The sequence below is a fragment of the Hyla sarda genome, chromosome 4 (genome assembly GCF_029499605.1).
Source record: "Hyla sarda isolate aHylSar1 chromosome 4, aHylSar1.hap1, whole genome shotgun sequence".
Taxonomy (NCBI): domain Eukaryota; kingdom Metazoa; phylum Chordata; class Amphibia; order Anura; family Hylidae; genus Hyla; species Hyla sarda.
Window position 1 is genome coordinate 124,966,056 of NC_079192.1, and position 23,596 is coordinate 124,989,651.

At 41.9% G+C, this 23,596-nt stretch overlaps 1 protein-coding gene across 2 annotated transcripts in view; it reads right to left on the reverse strand.

The window, feature by feature from the left end:
- The window catches only part of FURIN (furin, paired basic amino acid cleaving enzyme), a 218,411-nt gene that overhangs the window by 186,846 nt on the left and 7,969 nt on the right, over positions 1-23,596 (reverse strand). For both annotated transcript variants that reach the window (XM_056572041.1, XM_056572040.1), the window contains exon 2: positions 3,575-3,975. In XM_056572041.1, coding sequence (XP_056428016.1) covers positions 3,575-3,745 — 171 coding nt within the window. In that variant the 5' untranslated portion in view covers positions 3,746-3,975. The remainder of the gene's footprint in view (positions 1-3,574; positions 3,976-23,596) is intronic.

Here is a 23,596-nt window from a genome sequence, read left to right on the forward strand (position 1 = left end):
CACGTCCCAATTTAACGAAAGTTCGTCAATCACCTGTGGGGTATAAAGACTCAATTTACCCCTTGTTACATTCCTTGAGGGGTGTTTTCAAAATAGTGTGCCTTGTGGGTTTTTATTTTTTGCTGTTCTGGCATCATGGGGGCTTCCTAAATGCGACATGCCCCCAAATACCATTTCAGCAAAATTTGCTCTTCAAAATCCCATTGTCGCTCCTTCCCTTCTGAGCCCTCTACTGCCCCCCCTCCAGAGCACTTGTCATACACATGAGGTATTTCCTTAATTAATTATAAGTTTTTGAGGGGCCTTTTTACCTTTTACCCCTTGTAAAAATGTTAGTGTAAAAAAAAAAAAAAAAATTTAGATTTAGATTTTTTCCCTCCATTTTGCTTCTATTTCTGTGAAACACCTAAAGGGTTAACAAACTTTTTGAATGTTATTCTGAATACTTTGAGGGGTGCAGTTTTCATAATGGGGTCCATAAGGGATTTCCAACATAAAGACCCTCATTCACTTCAGAATTTTTCATGGGCCAGTTACGTTTTGATTTTAAAATTTTCGTGAAAAATTGGAAAATTGCTGCTATACTTTGAAGCCCTCTGAGGTCTTCAAAAAGTAAAAAAACATGTCAACCAATATATAATTTGGCATGTCCCCTTTCCTTACATGCAGCGAGCTTCAAAGTTAGAAAAATGCTAAATTTTCACATTTTCCCTGAAATTTTTCACCAAGAAATGATGCAAGTATTGACGAAAATTTACCACTAACAAAGTAGAATATGTCATAAAAAAAAAAAAAATCTCGGAATCAAATTTTTAAGTAAAAGCATCCCAAAGTTATTAAAGGAGTAGTCCAGTGGTGAACAACTTATCCGCTATCCTAAGGGGATAAGTTGCAGATCGCAGGGGGTCCGACCGCAGGGGCCCCCTGCGATCTCCTGTACAGAGCCCCTACAGCCCGCGGGAAGGGGGCGTGTCGACCTCCGCACAAAGCGGCGGCCGTCACGCCCCCTCAATACAACTCTATGGCAGAGCCGAAGCGCTGCCTTCGGCAATCTCCGGCTCTGCCATTGAGATGTATTGAGGGGGCGTGTCAGCCGCCGCTTCGTGCGGGGGTAGACACCCGCTATCTGGCCGGAGAGCCTGGCCCCCGTACAGAGAGATCGCAGGGGGCCCCAGCGGTCAGACCCCCCCCCCCCCCCCCCCCCCCCCCCCGCGATCTCAAACTTATCCCCTATCCTTAGGATAGGGAATAAGTTTTTCACCACTGGACTACCCCTTTAATGCTTAAAGTCATAGAGGTCAGATTTGAAAAAAATGCTCCTGTCCTTAGGATCATAATGGGCTCCGTCCCAAAGGGGTTAATGTCCACTAGCATATATTTCATTATACATTAGCATACCCTGCCCTCTATTATGGCTTATCTAACAGCACTCAACAACCTTCCACCCCTTGAGAAGCAAAACGCACACTGGTACCATGTTGAGCGTTTTATACAATGTACCAGTCATTGTGTCACCTGTTGTGACCCAATTCTTCTGTTTTATATACAGGTTGTTAGATGTATAGTCGTCCAAATTTTTCTTCTTTTTGATTTGTGCATTTCTTCCACTAAAAGTAGGTATTTTGGACTACAATAATTTTTCCAATTTGATTTAAATATATGAAAGCTATGTCGATTTACTATTATGTAGATTTATTCTTTGTAGCAAACCACGATCAACATTTTAGCTCTGTGTTTGTTCAAAGATGGTTTTGCATAGTGTAACTAATCATAGCGCCGGTATACCTTTAGACATGTGAACTTTTGCTTGTGACACAAGCAATTTGCTTTTTTTTCCATACATGCAAAAGAGCAGCAAGTAAGTGACCAGAGGTTGGCACCAATTGCTTTAAGTGTCCCGGCATTTTCATCCCTTTAATTATTCCAAAGGATCAGAAGAGTCACAGTCCCTTTTAACATTTCATCATGGGGCCTGTTGGAGGGTGTATGGCAGTGTTTCCCAACCAGGGTGCCTCCAGCTGTTGCAAAACTACAACTCTCAACATGCCCGGACAGCCAAGGGCTGTCCGGGCATGTTGGGAGTCGTAGCTTTGCAACAGCTGAAGGCACCTTGGTTGGGAAACACTGCTGTATGGAGTGGGCTCTGGACTCTAGTCCACTCCATGCCTGACAGCTGAGAGCCACAGCTAATAGCCTGCACGGAGCAATCTCCATTTGGACATTTAACCTTTAAAATGCCACTGTCAGAGAAGAGTATTTAAAAGGCTTACTGCAAATCATTGCTGGTACAGTAGTTTGGGTCGGCTTCATGCAATGCAAATGCAGCTCTGGACTAAAATAGAGGCTGTAACATAACGGGTTCACAATGGTATCCGCCGCCATCCCACGAAGAAAGGGTGGCATACTGTAGTGGGCCCCAATTATGTCAATGGCTTCTTTCCACAGCTTTGCGACAATTTAATAATTAAAAAAGTCCAACAAACCGCACTTTCGTGCTCCATTAAATTACTGTATACTAGTGGAAAGCAGTCCAAACAAAATCCCCACGTGACTAAACTCGGGCCGCTGAAACAAATGGGACTCGCTATAGTAGGCCACAACATAAACCGTGTCGAACCCACCCTAAGCAATTCAATGTACAGTATTTACAGAGTTACTTTACTTTTGTCTATAGAGGAGTTCCATTTATACCTGTAAGACTGGGCCTGGAGGAGGACAGATCTTTTAAAGAGCATTAGCTCCTAACACGAAGAAGAATTTCCTGTGGGGACATTCCAAAACCAAGTGAACTCCACCTACGTGCCCTGCAGAAGTGACAGCCATCTAGGTTGTTTCACTACATCCTTTTGCACAACAAGCCATGTCCCGGCTTCCGACTGGTTCTGCAGGACAAACTTGTGGAGACTGAAATTCCCTGCAGCACCGGATCTTATAAAATTGTAAGAACCCACAGTAAAAGGAAACATTACCGATAACTTTCTAGTGTTAGTTATGCAGTGCCTCTCTATATCTATATCACATGATCAACTCACACTCATCTTTCTACAGCGATCCAGCCTACAAAGTCTTGTTTACTGCCGCACAATATAGCGTAAGGGTACGTTCACACGCGCTGATTTTTTTAGCGGGTTTTCCGCTGCGTATTTGAAACTCGGCAGTCCGCAGCAGATTTTACACTGCGGAAAATCCTGTGGGACTGTGGCGGATTTTCCGCAGCATAAATTCCACCGCGGAAAATCTGCTGCGGACAGCCGAGAAGAGCCCGCCCACTTTCAAATACACAGCGGAAAACCCGCTAAAAAAAATCCGCGTGTGTGAACGTACCCTAATCGCGATAGGAAATTCTGAATCCACTTGCCTCAAACATTACATGCAAAACATGTCACACAACACGCATGCAGTGCATTAACCACTCTCACGTGACAAGATTTAAAAGTCTTTCATAAAATACAATATTCCAGTGAACAACTTCTAAATGCACATAAAAATACATTCAACCCATAGCAACCATGTTACTCATATGAGAAGTCTGTGTATACTTCTAGATATAGTTCAGTTTCTTCTAGTAACTCACCTGCCCATGGTTAATGAAGCCATATTTCTTGGATACACGGTCAGCCACTGCAGAACCACCTGGTATATGGACTGCCCAAGTGTTTGTATATACTTTATGTCCAGTCAGGTCTTTCAATTGTAATGACAGGGAAGTCCAGAATAGAAAGAAAACAGTAGGCCTCAGATCCATGACAAAGCTTTGTGCTCCTGAATAAATGCAAAGCGGTCCTCGAATAAAGCCAAATCAGATGCCCGACTCCAAACTATTTGCTTCCCTTGTGCAGGAAGTTTGTAGAGTCCTGGGGATCATGGGTCCAAAAAACACTTTCAAGTGCTAAGTAGAAAAAAATAAAATAAAAAATAAAAAAAAAAGTACGCTGAGGAAGACTCTCCAAATCGAAATGATGTCCAAAGCCAGTTCTGTAAGCGGGAAAGAAAAAAAAGAAACAAACAAAGTAAATATTTTTGCAAAGTACTACTGTGATAAATAAAAGAAGAAGAATCCTCCATAGAAATAAATAATATATAAACATCTAAAGCAATTTGTTACGCTGCAATCTCCAAAAAAAGCAAGACTCTGGCGGCTCTAGACCCTCAAAATATCAAAATAAACAGATGAGAGCATTAACATGTAGCAGGCATAGCACGCTGATAATGCTGCCAATAATTTGTCTGGCAGCCTGTATGTTTGGAAATAGCTGGACACTTTGCGGCCCTATTTTATTATGAGAACAAAAAAAAAAAAAATTATATTCTGTTGAATTTATGAAAACTCACAGGACTTAACCACACTTTTCCTATGGAAATAAATTGAACTCCACATGTGCAGTTGCTTATCGTAAGCCTGTAATAGACTCTCTGTGGTATTGCTCTGTCAGTAGAGCTTTGCACAGACAAAATGTAACTTATCAGCCCGGAACATTAAAAAGGACAATAAAAAAATGGAAATCTGCTCCTCACAGTGGTGAGCTTACTTCCAATTAAAACAGGAAACAGAACTTGTTCACTTACTATAGTGATATTGTAAATTACCCAATGTAATAGCCCTGTCCGCATCCTGCGCCAGACGCCTAAATTGGTTAAAGAGGAGGATCATCACGTCCGGCGCTCCAAGAATCCTGCAATTAATAAACCAGGGCGTACACGTGACCTGCCATTTGTTCAGTCTCTAACACCCAGGACATAACCTTCTATTCACTGCCAAGGAGAAATACACAATAAACTATCCTAAGGAGTTGATGGCGTACTCTCAAAATAGGACGATATCCAAAGCAACAGCAACGATGCTGTCAATGTGTCACTCCAACCAGGTTAAGGCACTTCATGGCTGCCAATTACTACATAGAAGTTCACACGAAGAATAAACCGACAGCATATCGTCCAGAACAAGTATTTCCTCACGTCACAAATGTTTTAACTCAGTGGTCTTCAATAGAGATGAGCGAACTTTCAGTCAATTCGATTCGTCACGAACTTCTCGGCTCGGCGGTTGATGACTTTTTCTGCATAAATTAGTTCAGCTTTACGGTGGGCTGGAAAAGGTGGATACAGTCCTAGGAAAGAGTCTCCTAGAACTGTATCCACCTTTTCCAGCCCACCGGAGCACCTGAAAGCTGAACTAATTTATGCAGGAAAAGACATCAACTGCCGAGCAGAGAAGTTTGTGACGAATCGAATTTACTGTAAGTTCGCTCATCGCTAGTCTTCAACCTGCGGACCTCCAGATGTTGCAAAACTACAACTCCCAGCATGCCCGGACAGCCGTTGGCTGTCCGGGCATGCTGGAAGTTGTAGTTTTGCAACATCTGGAGGTCCGCAGGTTGAAGACCACTGTTTTAACTCTTTCATGACCATGTATAGTGCGCCATAGCAGACAGAAATTTCTGTAGCTGCCCAAATAAATGAAAGCAGTCTGCAGAAATCCATGCAGTCCCATTAAAAGTATGCTAATTTTAGGCACAAATCTGCTACGGGTAAACATACCTTTATATAAGAACTCAGGCTGTGTTAAAACCGCACCAGACTGTTCAGTGCTGATGTGTCATAAACGTAAGGACAATCAGCTGCACCTCATCCTGGGAAGAGTTCCATGGGGATAAGTCATAGGTGTAGCTGTGTGACTAATGCTGCTCGCACCAGAATCACATAGCATCAGGCCGATCACCAACGTCTTCCAAGGGAGATGACCTGATAAAGAAATACTGTACCCCAATGACCACAGGGATGGGCTCTTCGCTCCCCACTATAATTTGCGTGGCTTTTCTAGTAGACATGAGGTCACTGCAAGTGTGGGAAGCGGCTTCCTACAGCGCACTGACCGCAGTCAGCCTGTCTCTGCTTTATGCAGGTATTGACATGCGGAGGTCTGGAACAGGTTAACCTCTTCTATACTATTCATATGAAAGACAGAATAACAAAGCCTAGATATCTGGGGGAAGGGGGTTGCTTAGATAGAGAAATGTTCCAGCCTTCCCACATACCTATATGCCATAATTAAAGGGGTACTCCCTTTTTATCATATCAATTGGCTCCAGAAAGTTACAGATTAGTAAATTACTTCTATTAAAAAATCTTAATCTGTCCAGTACTGATCAGCTGCCGAATACTACAGAGAAAGTAGAGTCGTTCCTTTCTGTCTGATCACAGTGCTCTCTGCTGACACCTCTGTCAGTTTCAGGAACTGTCCAGAGCAGGGGGGGGGGGGGGGGGATTTGCTCCTGCTGTGGAAAGTTCCTGACACTGACAGAGGTGTCAGCAGAGAGCACTGTGGTCTGATCAGATAGAAAAGAAACTCAAAGAGAAAAGAACTTCCTCTGTAGTATACAGCAGCTGATAAGTACTGGAAGGATTAAGGTTTACCACTGGAGTACCCCTTCACATAAGAGGACGCTTATACAACTAAACATTAGCATAGAAATATCACAGATGATTTATCTAATGTTGTTATGACAGTTGTCAAGGTCATAGACCAGGTAAATCAAATGAAGCTATGTGCAAAGTGGTGTTATATCTCTATATATGCTGTTCACCATGATGGAATAAAAGCTTTTTTCACTACTAGAGGCTGAGATATTATATATATATTATATATATATATATATATATATATATATATACATACACACACACACACACAATGCCGCAGCCTCTAATAGTGAAAAAAGATTTTGTTCCATCATGGTGAACAGCATTTTGATGGAATAAAACTTTTTCACTACTAAAGTGCTGTATTGAACTTTTTGTTCTGTTTTGTACTCTACTGGGATTATGTGGACCTTATCCCTTTTCTTTCTGCTTGCACCTGAACTTTAGTAACTTCAGTGGAACGCCACCCTTACAGAGAGAGCGTGCTGCTGCCTACTGCTTTATGTGTGTGTGTGTGTGTGTGTGTGTGTGTGTGTGTGTGTGTGTGTGTGTATGTATGTATATATATTTTTTTTATATATATATTTGAACACACACACGGTGGCTAGCTTTTTGTGAACAAGTATTTCCTGTTTGACTTTTTTTTTTTTTCTTTTTTTTTTTTTACTACAAATCCCACAATTCCGTTTTCCTCCCTCCCACACATCAACCACCCCACCCATTGAAACCTAAAAGTAAATGAGCTGCATCCATTCAAATTAGTGTGGTTTTCATTCAGGATGCCTATAGCTGTTGCAGATTAATCTCTCTCCCTACAAGCGATCCCTCCACCCATTGAAGCAGACAGTCATCAGCTGACTAGTGAGTCAGGTCTCGGCCGCATTGCAATTCATCACAGAAGAATTGTGAGAAAACGGTAACACACTGGTACAGACACTATATTATTATGAACTACACTAACTTTACAGCCCTGTAGCTTAGTCAAATAAAATAAAAAAATCCTGGAATACCCCTTTAAGATTTCCCATTCCTTTTTAACCAACTTCCAGCTTTAGCTTCAAACAAAAGCTGCCTGTGTGATTCCAGCCTCAGAGATTCTCATCATAAAAGTGTAACTTACATTATATTTAACTTAGTCAGCGATGATTGTTCATCAAACAAAGCCATATGGAATTTCTGTTCTCAGAACACAAAATATTGCATAAATTAAAGCTCAATTGACTACAATAGAATTCCACAAAATATAAAAGACTGATCTTATATTTCAGAATGCCTGAATGGGACAGCAGAATCCCATTGAAAGTAATAGGCAGTAAATTCTGGCAGAAATTCAGCCATGTGGACATACCCGAAGAGCCCTCAAGCTGGGAAAAGAGAAAAAAAGGACACAGGTTGCACACTTCAAAATACAACTTTTCACCATTTTGACTATGCTTATCTAAAATCACAGCAACAAACAACAGTTGTACCAAATTTTTAAAAAATTGTGGCAAAAAACCAAGACTATGACGACAACTGCAACATGTGAGAATATCTGCCCAGGTGCCAAATGAATCAGTGCGCGCAAGGACCACTCTAAAATGTGCCGTCTCCATAGACAACAATGCATTTCCGAGAGGATTCCGCTGAAAGAATAAACATGTTCTGTGGAGTCCGGAATTTGAATTTCCAAGGCAGAATTCTTTTTTGTACAGAAATGTGTGTGCACAGTGCAACAGAATCCCATTGAGAACAATTGGAGGCTGCTATTTCGGAATTTTTAAGCTGAATTTTTATGCTGCATTGCACCTAGGTGAGGTTACACACTGCATTTTTGTTTCCATTACCATTTCTTATCACAGTATGTTTAATTTTGCTGTATGATTTATTGTAAATGGCAAAAGAAACAAATGCTGCAATTGTTTTTTTTATAGTGCAAGTCAAAGGGAAATGGATTCGGCTGTGAGCATAAAACAGAATCAGTTTTAAGCATACATTAAAGGGGTACTCCGGTGAAAACTTTTTTTCTTTTAAATCAACTGGTGGCAGAAAGTTAGAAAGTTAAACATATTTGTAAATTACTTCTATTAAAAAATCTTAATCCTTCCTGTACTTATTAGCTGCTGAATACTACAGAGGAAATTATTTTCTCTTTGGAATGCTCTCTGATGACATCACGAGCACAGTTCTCTCTGCTGACGTTATTATAATAATAATAATAACGCTTTATTTATTGTTGTCCTTAGTGGGATTTGAACCCAAGTCCCCAGCACTGCAAGACAGCAGTGCTAACCACTGAGCCACCATGCTGCCCTTAGCATACATCTGCTATGCATGGTTGCTAAAATGGAAAGAGATGTCAGCAGAGAGCACTGTGCTCGTGATGTCATCAGTATTCCAAAAAGAAAGGAATTTCCTCTGTAGCATTCAGCAGCTAATAAGTACTGGAAGGATTAATATTTTTTAATAGAAGTAATTTACAAATATGTTTAACTTTCTGCCACCAGTTGATTTTAAAGAAAAAAGGTTTTCACCGGCGTACTCCTTTAACATAATATTTTTTTTTTCCTTTTTAAAGCGTATAAAATATATACGTTAAGCCAGTGGTCTCAAATTGTGTGCATCAATTTTTTCCATGAAGTGGAAATTTGCGCAACATTTTTTTTTGCACACTGATGCAGGGAATGATACAGTTTCTCTTTTCATGCAGGAAATGTATGTACAAATAAACTAGTCCTATGCAAATGGATTGATACTGTTACAACTTTTCATTCTTAAAAACAGCCATTAGAGAAGTGCGATGACTAAAGAATGGGACATTTCGGGAATAAGAAAGGAGTTTTTCAGCTTTGATCCCCTCAGTGTGGGTGAGACCCTGGCCCAGCACTGCATGGGGCCTAATGGTGTTATTAACTACCCAATTAGTCAGGCTGTGCGAGTACATTTACCGTGTACAGACACGCCAGGATTAACCACTTTATATGCTCTTTTAGAATAACTCGCATACTTGCGCATTAGCAAAAATAAATCTGAAGAAAACATTTTTAATGACCCAATCTTCTGAATTCTGGGTAATTGAAAAGGTTTTGTTCACACATTCATTTTAGACAGTAGTTCTAATTTCCTTCTATTAAATAGTGTACATACTGGGGGAGATTGATCAAAACTGTGCAAAGTAACAGTTGCCGAGTTGCCCATAGCAACCAATCAGATCGCTTCTTTCATTTTGCACAGGCCTTGTTAAAAATGAAAGAAGCAATCTGATTGGTTGCTATGGGCAACTGGGCAACTTTTGATAAATCTCCCCCACTGTGCATATTTGTGTTTTTTTTTTGTTTACTACATTTTCTGTATTGTTAAAAATCAAACTGTTTTGGGTCAAAAATGTTTTCTTGTAATTGCAAAATACAGTTAGGACCCATGCACAATACAGAAAATGTGTTTTTACTAAGTCCTTCTAGTCTTCATGAAACAGATGGCAAGTGTATAGAGTCGGAGTGCCCACTCCATCTTTACCCATGGCCTTATCGCTTACAAATTATACCCCTGATAAGGTAGAAAACTTACAGGCAAGTTTTTATTTTATGAAGTTCCTGCATTTCTCAAAACACACACACAGAGCAAGATGTAAATGTATCCCAAGTATAATATACAGATACAGTGGTCCCTCAAGTTACAATATTAATTGGTTCCAGGACGACCATTGTATGTTGAGACCAGAACTCTCTGGAAACCTGGTAATTGGTTCTGAAGCCCCAAAAGGTCATCCAAAAAAAATAGGAAAATGTGAGGATTAAAGAAAAATAAGTAGATAAGTAATATAGATAAAGCAAATCCTTACATATAAAAGTAAGAAAGATCTGCTGGGAGCTGTAAATCAGATTCATGCGTTACAAACCAGCTGTAAAAATAAATGTAGCCCGAAAAATTGTAATCCCAATAATTCAAAAAATTCCATTAGCCCCAATAACTCAATAACTACAATAAGCCCCATTAACTCAAAAAATACCATTAGCCCCAATAACTTAAATAACAACGTTAGACGCAATAACGCAAAAAATCCCATTAGCCCCAATAACTTAAATAATAACGTTAGACCCAATAACTCAAAAAATCCCATTAGCCCCAATAACTTAAATAGTACAATTAGCCCTTATAACTCAAAAAATGACATTAACCCCAATAACTCTGAAAATCCCATTAGTGAGACTATTTGTGTAAAACTTAATGGAAATGTAAAGTGTATGTTCACAAATGCCAGAAGCCTAGCAAATAAAATGGGGGAGCTTGAGGCCTTGATACTGGAGGAACATATTGATATAGTTGGGGTCACTGAGACATGGCTGGACTCCTCGCATGACTGGGCTGTTAATCTGCAGGGGTTTACATTGTTTCGCAAGGATAGAATGAACAGAAAAGGTGGTGGAGTCTGTCTGTATGTAAGAAGTGGTATGAAAGTCAGTATGAACGATGCCATAGTGTGTGATGATTCTGAGGAGGTGGAATCACTGTGGGTAGAATTACAAAAGGAGGGAAATACTGAAAAAATAGTATTTGGTGTAATTTACAGACCCCCTAATATCACTGAAGAGATAGAAGGTCGGCTGTATAAACAAATAGAGAGGGCCGCCCGGGCAGGTACAGTGGTAATAATGGGAGATTTTAACTATCCAGATATAGATTGGGGCCGGGGGTTGGCTAAAACTACAAAGGGGAGAAAATTCCTAAATTTATTGCAGGATAATTTTATGGGCCAGTTTGTGGAGGACCCAACAAGAAGTGATGCCTTGTTGGATCTGATCATTTCCAACAACGCAGAGCTGGTTGGTAATGTAACTGTGCGGGAAAACCTTGGTAATAGTGACCACAATATAGTTACTTTTGACTTAAAATGTAGAAAACAAAGACAGACGGGGAAAGCAAAAACATATAACTTTAAAAAGGCAAATTTCCCTGGGCTGAGGGCTGCACTACAGGACATAGACTGGGGGGAGGTGTTCTCAAATACTGATACAGAAGGTAAATGGGACATCTTTAAATCAACTCTAAATAACTATACAGCTAAATATATACCAAAGGGGAACAAATATAAACGATTAAAACTAAATCCTACATGGCTGACAAATGAGGTTAAAAGAGCAATAAACAACAAAAAAATAGCCTTCAAAAAATACAAATCTGATGGGTCAGCTATAACATTTAAACAGTACAAGGAGCTTAATAAAATCTGTAAAAATGTAATAAAAACAGCAAAAATTCAAAATGAGAGACAGGTGGCCGAAGAAAGCAAAACTAATCCTAAATATTTTTTTAGATATATAAATACAAAAAAACCAAGGACAGAGCATGTAGGACCCCTTAATAATGATAATGGGGAGGTTGTCACGGGCGATCAAGAGAAGGCGGAGCTACTGAATGGGTTCTTTAGTTCTGTATATACTATGGAAGAAGGAGCTGACATTGGTCAGGTCAGTGCTGGTAACACATCATATAATGTATTGAACTGGCTTAATGTAGAGATGGTACAAGGTAAGTTAAGTAAAGTAAATGTAAGCAAATCTCCAGGGCCGGATGGACTACACCCAAGAGTTCTTAGAGAGGTAAGTTCAGTAATATCTGTACCCTTGTTCATGATATTTAGAGATTCTCTGGTGTCTGGTATTGTGCCAAGGGACTGGCGCAAGGCTAATGTGGTACCAATCTTCAAGAAGGGCTCTAGGTCTTCGCCAGGCAATTATAGACCGGTAAGTCTAACGTGCATTGTGGGTAAATTGTTTGAAGGATTTATAAGGGATTACATACAGGAATACATAGGGGATAATAGTATTATAAGTGATAGCCAGCATGGGTTTACTAAGGATAGAAGTTGTCAAACCAATCTAATTTGCTTTTATGAAGAGGTGAGTAGAAGCCTTGACAGAGGAATGGCTGTGGATATAGTGTTTCTGGATTTTGCCAAAGCATTTGATACTGTCCCTCACAGACATCTGACAGGTAAGTTAAGGTCCTTGGGCTTGGAAACTTTAGTTTGTAACTGGATTGAACACTGGCTCATAGATCGTACCCAGAGAGTGGTGGTAAATGATTCGTACTCTGATTGGGCCCCGGTTATTAGTGGTGTACCCCAAGGTTCAGTACTGGGCCCGCTGCTGTTTAATTTATTTATCAATGATATAGAGGATGGTATTAACAGCTCTGTTTCTATCTTTGCAGATGACACCAAGCTTTGTAGCACAGTACAGTCTATAGAGGATGTGCATAAGTTACAAGATGACTTGGATAGACTAAGTGTCTGGGCATCCACTTGGCAAATGAGGTTCAATGTGGATAAATGTAAAGTTATGCATCTGGGTACTAATAACCTGCATGCGTCGTATGTCTTAGGGGGGATTAAACTGGCAGAGTCACTGGTAGAGAAGGATCTGGGTGTACTTGTAGATCACAGACTACAAAATAGCATGCAATGTCAGGCTGCTGCTTCCAAAGCCGGCAGGATATTGTCATGTATAAAAAGAGGCATGGACTCGAGGGGCAGGGACATAATACTCCCCCTTTATAAAGCATTGGTACGGCCTCACCTGGAATATGCTGTTCAGTTTTGGTCGCCTGTTCATAAAAGGGACACTGCGGAGTTGGAAAGGGTGCAGAGACGCGCGACTAAACTAATATGGGGCATGGAACATCTTAGCTATGAGGAGCGATTAAAGGAGTTACAATTGTTTAGTCTTGAGAAGAGACGTTTAAGGGGGGATATGATAAACGTATATAAGTATATAAATGGCCCATACAAAAAATATGGAGAAAAACTGTTCCAGGTTAAACCCCCCCAAAGGACGAGGGGGCACTCCCTCCGTCTGGAGAAGAAAAGGTTTAGTCTAAAGGGGCGGCACGCCTTCTTTACCGTGAGGACTGTGAATTTATGGAACGGTCTACCTCAGGAACTGGTCACAGCAGGAACAATTAACAGCTTTAAAGCAGGGTTAGATACATTCCTGGAACAAAATAACATTAATGCTTATGCAGAATTATAAAACTACATCCCTTTCCCTTATCCCCTTACATCCTTCCCTTCAATCCCCTGGTTGGACTTGATGGACGTATGTCTTTTTTCAACCATACTAACTATGTAACTATGTAACTGTCAGTGTTTCCCAACCAGGGTGCCTCCAGCTGTTGCAAAACTACAACTCTCAGCATGCCCGGACAGCCAAAGGCTGTCCGGGCATGCTGAGAGTTGTAGTTTTGCAACAGCTGGAGGCACCCTGGTTGGGAAATGTTGGTCTATGTAGAGGACAGGAGTTTCTTCAGGGTTCTGTACAGAAGACACAATGGCCCTCATTTACTATTCTAAACCCGACCTCTTTTGTCGGGTTTTTGTGGCGCATCTTTGTCTGCGACATGTCGCACACATCGTGCGCCAGTCTGCGACACAATGCAACATTTTTTCCCCATGGACCCGATGTGGATTCTCCCAAACCCGAAAAAGGGGCGTAACCCAACATTTCTGAGCTTTCCCACGTATTTATAAAGGTTTCCAACCCGAATTTGTTGAATTGTTGTGGATTTTTTCCCGACAGCTCAGAGGAGTTGGAAACCAAAACCTACAAAACCCACGTGCGACAAACAGGATGCGACATAATAATAAATACCAGGGGAAAAAAGCAGTCGGGTAAGAAAGCAACATAGACTTACAACCCGATTTTCTAAGTAAATGAGGGCCAATGTCCTGAAAAAGTAACATGGAGTAGCCCTTACCTGGTGTCCAAAGGAGCAGGTAACCCTGGCACAGGTAAAAATTAGTACAGAACATGTAATACCTCCCTGTACTGTAGGGGGCGCTACCAGACACCAGTCAGTGCATACACTTCAGTAATACAGGTGTTTTACCAGTAAAATGCCCATTCTGATTGGACAGTTCTTCCAGCCATTGACACGTATCACAGATCTGGACCGTCTTTACATTGTATGTGGAGTCTGGTTTCAAGTTACAATGGTCCAGAAAAGACCATTGTATGTTGAAACTATTGTATGTTGAGGCCATTGTAAGTTGAGGGATCACTGTATATAGTTAGGGGTTGTTTTGATTTGTTTATGCCTGAAATGTTGAACTTTTTTTTTTTTTACTAACAGATTATATGAAAAAAGTGGGAGAAAAAGAGGCAAAAAACACACAGAGGCTGGGAAACGTCTTTCCTGCGGCAGTGTAGCAGATAAGTAAAGCACACACATACTGGAACAGTCTGGACTTTTTGGATGTCAAAATTGTTTAGTAAAGCACACACAGAAAGGACAGGCAGAAGAGAGTACGGTAGGTCTCCGATTGGACCATTTCTGTGCTGTCATGGAGATTATCTGAAAGAAACCCAGAAAATATGCTGCAGGATACAAAAGGTCAACAAGGAACCTTACACACAGCAAGGTCTGAGCATTTTTTTCTCCAGTTACTATTATAACAGGGCATTAGAGGAGAACTGATCACGAAATAAGAGTTGTAAAGAGAAACGAGAACACGTAGCAATAAGAACTTGTCATCTGCAGAGACAACTGGTAATACTAGGCTAGGTATACAGTACGTCACTGTGTGAGAACATTTGGCTCATATACGGAGGTATCTAGCATAAAAGACATTAGCATCTGATCCTTTAACTTTTGTCATGTCAGAAGTTTTCATAGGTACTTTAAGTGCAGACCAGGCCACCTTATTCCACTGCTCCATATTCCTCTTTTTTTCCCCCATAGTTTACTCTTTTTTCATAATCATAAACAAATAAATAAACATAAACAAAGCTGTTCCATATTCCAACCAAAAAACGCTCACATGCCCAGTGTAGAGGTTGTAACGTTGCCTTGACGGCGACGCACAGGGACATTCATGCGCAACGTCCCTGTGCGTTGTCGTCAAGGCAACGTCACTAGTCCGGGGCCGGTGGAGATGGACAGCCCGTAACGACTAATCCCCCCCACCCGGACGGTCCCTGCAGCATAGATGGCCCGGACCATCTCACCCTAACTTCCCGCCGATGGGGCGGTGAGTACAAAACAAAAAGGGGAGGCTGGATGATGACGAAGGCCGCAGTGGTCTTCAACCTGCGGACCTCCAGAGGTTTCAAAACTACAACACCCAGCATGCCCGGACAGCCGATGGCTGTCCGGGCATGCTGGGAGTTGTAGTTTTGCAACATCTGGAGGTCTGCAGGTTGAAGACCACTGATGAACGGATTTACAGGTGGAAGGTTCACTCGAGTATAAGCCGAGGGGGGCGTTTTCAGCACAAAAAATCGTGCGTAAAAACTCTGCTTATACTCTAGTATTAACGGTATACATGTGGGTCTGTGACAATAGCAGACATGCAAAGACACCGACATCCCGTCCTGTTGAATGTAATCCCAACATTTTTTTTCGGATCGGAGAGCAGCTGCTTTGGTGGTGTGGAGGGCTCCCTGAAGAATGTGTTTCACTATAAATTATACCCAAAAACCTCATGAAGTGTAATCTACAGACCACATTGTAAGTTGCATACCTCCTGTATATTACAAAATGTGAATGTTATCGCTTTACTACCCGTTTAAACCTTATTTTTGAAGTAAGCTACACTACAATGTCCAAGAGAATATCAGAGACTTGAGAGAAGAACTATGCTTTAGGGTAGGTACATGAAAAGGTTTACTGCAGATACACATCGCAGGAACATCAAATGGATTATCTGCGAATAGCTGCATCACCCTAAATTGGAAAATCCATCAACCCAAAAGTAAGAACGCTCCGCATGTCAACTGTAATGAAGAACTGTCCCATCAGCCAGCTACAACAAGTGCCATACAGCTAGATCACATTAAAAGGGGTTATCTCGATATCAAAAAACGTATTCTCTATCCACAGGACAAGGCCTGACTCCAGTGAACCCTCCAGACCCCACTTTCTGAGGATTCTTTCAGACCGTTTATTCCTTTGTGACCTGGCAGGCAGCGGAGGTTAAAAAATTAGGGGAGAATAGCGGGAGGAAAATTACTGCATGTGCTGTCTTTTGCTCCCACAAAAAAATAACCACCATTGAAGGCAAAAAAAAAAAAAAAAAAAAAAAAAAAAAAAAAGCTGCTTTCGGACGGAGCACAACGGCAGTGTAAAAGAAGCCAGAGATGTACTTCTCTTAGCAGTGGCCTGATCAACTGAGGTAAGTAGGTCCTGAAAGGTGGGAGCCAGAGCATCCATCAGGGATAGTGGGGCCCTGTCCTAGAGATTGGGGATGTGTTTTTAATAGCTGGACAACTCCTTTGACGCTTTTGAGACAAGGCCTTCAGATGCCCAAATGTCCATTCGCAGCAAAGTCCACTGCGTGAGGATTTTCCTAGCACAACACTACAGCGAAATACTCACACACCAGAAATGGACATTGTACGGATCTAAAACTTTGCACTAAAGCTCAATCCACATGAAGAGCACAAGTATATTTCCATTTTTTAGCTTTAATGTAGGGTAAAATGGAAAAGTTTAGAAGGAGAAACAAAATGTTAATGTCCTTCTTGTATTGCCCCCTTGTGTAATTCACTATAATTCCTTAAAGTGAAAAATCCCCAAAGGATAGGGGATGAGCTATAGATTGCAGGGGTACGCCCGCTGGGACCCCCGCTATCTCCTGAACGGGGACCTGGCAGTCTGCCAGAAGTGGTGTTTTGACCCCCACAGGAAGCCACAGCCCACACGCCCCCCTCCATGTATCTCTATGGAGGGGGCATGTCGGCCGCCACTCCATGCAGGTGTCGGCATGCCCCCTTCCAGCAGACTGACACGCCGCGCCGCGCCCCTCCCCGCGCGATATATAACTTTATTCCTTATCCTTTGGATAGGGGATAAGTTATTTTTCACTAGATCACTCCTTTAAACCGGACAAATCATTGCCACCAAGTAATCCCTGCACTCCTATGTATAACAATCAATGCAATAATAATGTGCACTTTGCTCCTCACAGACATCACTTTAAACATCCAAAAATAGAGTTCGCCATTTCTTCACACATCTTGCCCTCCGAGCATGTTCGCCACCCCACCCCCCAATGCAAAAAGTGATGGCACCATGACATCACAGGTTTTCATGGCAACAGCCAAAAAGCAGGAAGGAAGCTTTCTGTTTTGGGCTCTCATTGCAGATCACAGCTCTGTGTTGTGGCCATCTAGAGTTTTGGAAAGAGTCATCTATGAGCCACAGCAGTGCAGCTTACAACCATCAACCTTGGTAGACTAAGACAGTAATGTGAGCACATAGAGTACTACTACATTTCCCTGGTTGTGACCACTGTGGAGGTATTAGCAGCTGTTCACTGCAGCAGCTCTCATAGGAAAAAAGTATTGTTTGTGATGAGACAAAACCTTGAAGTCTGGGTTCACATCACGTCCGAGTAGTGGAACAGTGTAGTGGACTACATTAAACATATATCATGTTAGCCTTTAGGTGATGGATGTCCCTCTATGGCATCTCTCAGCCATTGGTGACTGACGCATTCATGAGTTTTTCAGCAGTTTCTAATAACGTAACCCAGTGTTTTTCCAACCAGGATGCCTCAGCCAAAAGCTGTCCAGGCATGCTGGGAGATGTAGTTTGGAAACAGGTGGAGGCATCTAGGTTTGGTGAAGTAGATGCCAAACCGTGGTACACATTTGTCCCTCATAGGCTATATTGGCATCATTTAATGGCTCGATCATGTAAGGTTCAAAACAGCGGACTAAACAAGTAATCCTGACAATGAAGGACAATGTTTTTTTTCAATCCATGAAGTTGACCATAAAATTTTCTCCTGGATCCGCTACCAGTCTGGTTGCCATACAAGTATGTGTGGTCTTTTGTGCCACCAAAAGATAAGCAGCACCAGATTGTGGAAGTAGTCAGCCTACGGGTGATCGGTGAAATAGATGCCAATCTCCACAATCTTGTACTTCTTTATTAAAGAGGTACTCCACTGACCAGTGTACTGGCTGTGTGCGCGCTGCAGGGGTCAGCCATGTCCCCTCGTGACGTCAGGTCACGCCCCCTCAATGCAAGTCTATGGCCGTCCCACCTCCTCCCAGAGACTTGCATTGAGGGTGCATGACCTGACGTCACAAGGGCATGGCCGACCCGCCACAGCCGAAACATTGGCCAGTGGAGTACCCCTTTAGGTTTGCTGTGATGACCCTTACCTGATCAAAGAGATGCCAACATAGCCTATGGGGGACAGGAGGTCTACCACTGTTTGGGCATCCTTTTCATCAATCACCCATAAGCTACAGTGGCACCAATTTAACAGATCTTTTATGAAAAAGCTCACAATCCTTTAAAAACAGATCCCACGGTGAGAAGAGCTTTTATTGGCTAGTATGTTAAATGAAAGTGAAAAATGTGAGGTGAACCCAGCTTTGCATTTCTTGGGACCCAGAGAACTGAGCATTATAAAGGGCATACTCACACTGTGCATGTCGGAGCGCCCAAAATACTATGCAGTCTGAATGAGCCCTAACATAGCCTGGCCGCACAGTTAAGAGGTTGACCAGCACTTTTCAATAAGCTAATAAACTAGCATTGAATTGACTTTTGTGGGTGTTTTACGTTCTTTATAAACTTTCATTTTTTATTATTAGGGCTTCTTGTGTTCTCAGGCTGGGTCACATGACTGCTCTGCCTGTGATATCACATTTCCTCTGACTTCATGTTCCTTCCAGTGACCGTGATCACAGCAGTAGTCATCAGATGGGTATAGGTAGCCCCTTATTCCTCCCGGAATGACACCAACTCTGCGTCATTCCCCTTGTCAGTGGGGAGGGGGCCGTCTGTACAGTGTTACAATGTCAGCGTGTAGGGACATACCCCACTGTCAAGTAAAAAAAAACACCCAGTTGACAATTTATTCACACATTCATCTTCTGAGCAGCCACCGAGTGTCTTTTGACGGAAGGTGGTGCAGGTCCTCAGTCTGCAGAAACATCTTTTGGAATTGCAGCATTAAAGAGTAGTGAGCAATCCATTACTGTTCCAAGAACAAGCTGTTGCTTGTACCTCCTTAGTCCAGCCTCCTGCACTACAGCTTCAATACAGGTCGTTTAACTCCACAACCACCACGATCTGTGGCGTGATCAAAGGACCCGCCTGTTTGGATAGCCACACTTCTTGGTGGCCTGACTGGAAACTAGAAAGGATCTTATCAGCAAGTCCATGTGTGTACAATACAGAAAATCCATAGCATGCAAGGTGTTTCCCTGCATAAAGTCTGCAGCCCATGCTGCAGATTTTGCGCTATGTTCAATGATTGTAAGTAGAATAAAATTAATTTTATCTCTGCTAATTTTATCTGAAGTGAAATCCATTGCATATATGCAATGCATGAAATAACACTAACAGTAATTTTTATGGCAAAAAAAAAAGATTTACTAAGCTAGACATACCAGGAGATCTGCCGACTGCACTAGAAGTGACCAGAGTATTTCTGCTCTATACTAGAGGAAAAGGTGTGCATTGACCTCTAAACACATTAGAAAAAGGTTTAAGTGGGCACTGTTATTAAAACTAATTTTTGCTATTGCACTCCATATGGTAAATGAAAAAAAAAATCTAATGTACTGCAAAGAAAAATAATGAAGTTTTCTATGTTTTATTTGTGTTAAAAAAAAAAAAAAGCTGCCACTAGGTGTCTCCCTACTTGTCCAGAGCATATTTCCCCCTATCTCCTATATTTCACACAGACTTTGGACTCCTGCTGGCCTGTCAGAAGTCCAAAATCAGGAAATGCAGTCTGGAGTGCTGAGGGGGGAGTGTGCAGTCTTAAACAATCATAGCTCATCTCACACTGAACTGCTCTGGGCTGTGTGTAGCAGAATGAGGGAGGAAGTTCTCCCCTGTATGGCTTCAGATGATGTCACAGCCTGCTGGGAAACGCCCCTTTCCAGTCTGTGAATCTGACAGACTGAGCAGAAAATACAGAGCAATATCAAGGTAGAAAACTTAACTTAAAGCAGGGGGTGGTTTATCATGATGGAGGCAGTGAACTGGGAGGATTATAAAATTTAACAAGATCATAACAGGTACTAGTTAAAGGGAACCAATCATCAGATTTTACCCTATATAATGCTTGGCAAAGCGTTATATAGGGTAAAATCTTTATTTTCACCATTCCCGGGGGACGCTCCTGCCCCCAGGGATGGTGAAGATATGAAGTTATAAACCAGTCGCCGCCGCCGCCGTAAGTAGTCACCTGGGCGGGGAGCTCTTCTCATCTACTCCCGCTCTTCGGCCGGGAGCGACGCCCCCTCCGCTTGATTGATGGGCCGCGTCATTGTTCCGCTCACTGAACAGATGGAGCAGAGCGATGACGCGGCCCATCAATCAAGCGGAGGGGGAGTCGCTGCCTGCAGAAGAACGGGAGTAGATGAGAAGAGCTCCCCGCCCAGGTGACTACTTACGGCGACGGCGGCGACTAGTTTATAACTTCATATCTTCCCCATCCCTGGGGGCAGGAGCGTCCCCCGGGAATGGTGAAAATAAAGATTTTACCCTATATAACGCTTTGCCAAGCATTATATAGGGTAAAATCTGATGATTGGTTCCCTTTAATTTCTACGGAGGAAAATGAAAAAGAACCATTTCCATCCAAACAGTCAATCTATGGGCTGACTATCTCCACAATCTGGTGCTGCTTATCTTTTGGTGGAACAAAAGACCACACATACTTGTTTCATCCAACATCAGACACTGAGAGGCAGCCTGACTGTCTCCGGACCAGACTAGTAGCGGATCCAGCAGAAAATCTATATGGCCAACTTTAGGGATTGAAAGACTTCTTCATTGTTAGGATTACTTGTTTATTCAGTCTGCTGTGATGACCCTTATCTGATCAAACCTCAGTAATGCCAGACACATACAGAGATTTTCTGCTGAAAGATAAGCAGAGGACAACTCTGAGGGCTCATCTCATGCATACGACTGTGTCACGGCTCCATTTGACATGGTGTAGTAGGGATTCCACAGAGGTGCCGGAGTCTTCTACTGTACCTTTTTTTGCCTCATTTATCATATGCAGGCAAACGACAGCAGTGTGTCTACGGGGGAAGCTCTCTGTATGAATATGAGATATATATAACGCTACATTATAAATAACCTCCATATGCATGTGTGCATGAATTCTTAAAAAGAATACGGTACATCTAAAGCCTGATGCCCCATGATAAACCGTGCCAGCAGGACATCATTCTCCATGACTTTATAGAACTCAGCTTAATTAAAGAAGAACAACAATACCAGCATGTGCATGACCAGCTTTAGATGGCGAAATCAGGGTATTTCACTAAAATATCCACTTTCTATATACCAGATTAGGACATGTATACAACATTATGTATAGTATCAGCAGATCAGGGCACATATGCCTCTATGTATTACAAGACAGGCATTCACTGCAATGGCAGCAACGTAATACAAGTTACATGGGGGAAATGAAGTAGGATATACGAATAGATCCCAGACTGTAAGTGTACATTCCCACACGGCGTATTTGCTGCGTATTTGCTGCTGCGTATTTTATTTTCTCTGTTGAAGTCAATGGGTAGGAAAATACGCAGCACCAAATACGCAGCAAATACGCAGCAAAATACGCCGTGTGGGAACGTACCCTGAGGGTGTGTTCACACTGAGGAATTCACGAGGAATAGTTTGTCAGGAAATTGTTGCCTTCTGTCACTTTATCCATGGAGCGGAATTGGAGAGGAATTTCCACTCAGGAATAGAGAGGAATGAAGGAGCAGGCTATTCAATTCTACTTTTCTGGATTCCGCTTGAATTCTGCGTGAAAACGATGTCTGACATAATTTTTTTTCTCAACATTGACCTCTATTGGATTCTGCTTGCGTATTCCGCTTGAAGAATGAACATGTTCATTCTTCAAGCGGAAAGGAATTCAGCTACGGAATTCCGCGAGCGGAATTTCCGCAGTGTGAACAGGACAGCGGAAGAAACATTAAAGGGGTATTCCAAGAAAAACACACACATATATATATATATATATTATATATATATATCTATATCTATCTCAACTGGGTCCAGAAAGTTAAACAGATTTGTAAATTACTTCTATAAAAAAAAATCTTAATCCTTTCAGTACTTATGAGCTTCTGAAGTTAAGGTTGTTCTTTTCTGTCTAAATCCTCTCTGACGCCTTTCTCGGGAAACGCCCAGTTTAGAAGCAAATCCCCATAGCAAACCTCTTCTAAACTGGGCGTTTCCTGAGACAGGTGTCATCAGAGAGGATTTAGACAGAAAAGAACAACCTTAACTTCAGAAGCTCATAAGTACTGAAAGGATTAAGATTTTTTTTTATAGAAGTAATTTACAAATCTGTTTAACTTTCTGGACCCAGTTGATATATATAAAACAAAGTTTTTTCCTGGATAACCCCTTTAAAGTAAATGGGCAGAGATGTGCATTAAATTGGAGCGGAGAATTCAAGAGGAATTACTCGAGTAAATTCCTCTTGAATTACTCAGTGTGAACGCACCCTTAAAAGTAGAATAGTTATTGAACGCTGCAGGCTTTTCTGAGGTGTTTTGTACTTTAGTTAAAGGAGTGATAGAGCAAAACTATTCAGATTATGTCAAGAGCCACACAATAAGCAGATTCCTAAAAATGTATCTCCTGTGCACAAAAGACAAAACAAATAATTTAAAAAGTGACTGTTTTAGTTTAAGGAGCTTCTATATAACAGTCAAAAACAGCCTAAAAACTTACTGGGCAAATCCAGTGTTTCCCAACCAGGGTGCCTCCAGCTGTTGCAAAACTACAACTCCCAGCATGCCCGGACAGCCGTTGGCTGTCCGGGCATGCTGGGAGTTGTTGTTTTGCAACAGCTGGAGGCACCCTGGTTGGGAAACACTGTTCTAAGCACACAGGGGGAAATTTATAAAAACCTGTGCAGAGGAAAAGTTGCCCAGTTGCCCATAGCAACCAATCAAATTGCTTCTTTCATTCTGCAGAGGCCTTGTTAAATATGAAAGAAGCGATCTGATTGGTTGCCATGGGCAAGTGGGCAACTTTTCCCTCTGCACAGGTTTTAATAAATCTCCCCCACAGTTCCTTGTGGTTAGTCCAGCCGTAGGCTATAAAGTACACATCCATCTCACCTGAACACCTGGCCTTCCCCGACACCATCCTGGGCTTCTCAATGGTATGGAAAATAAGATCAAAT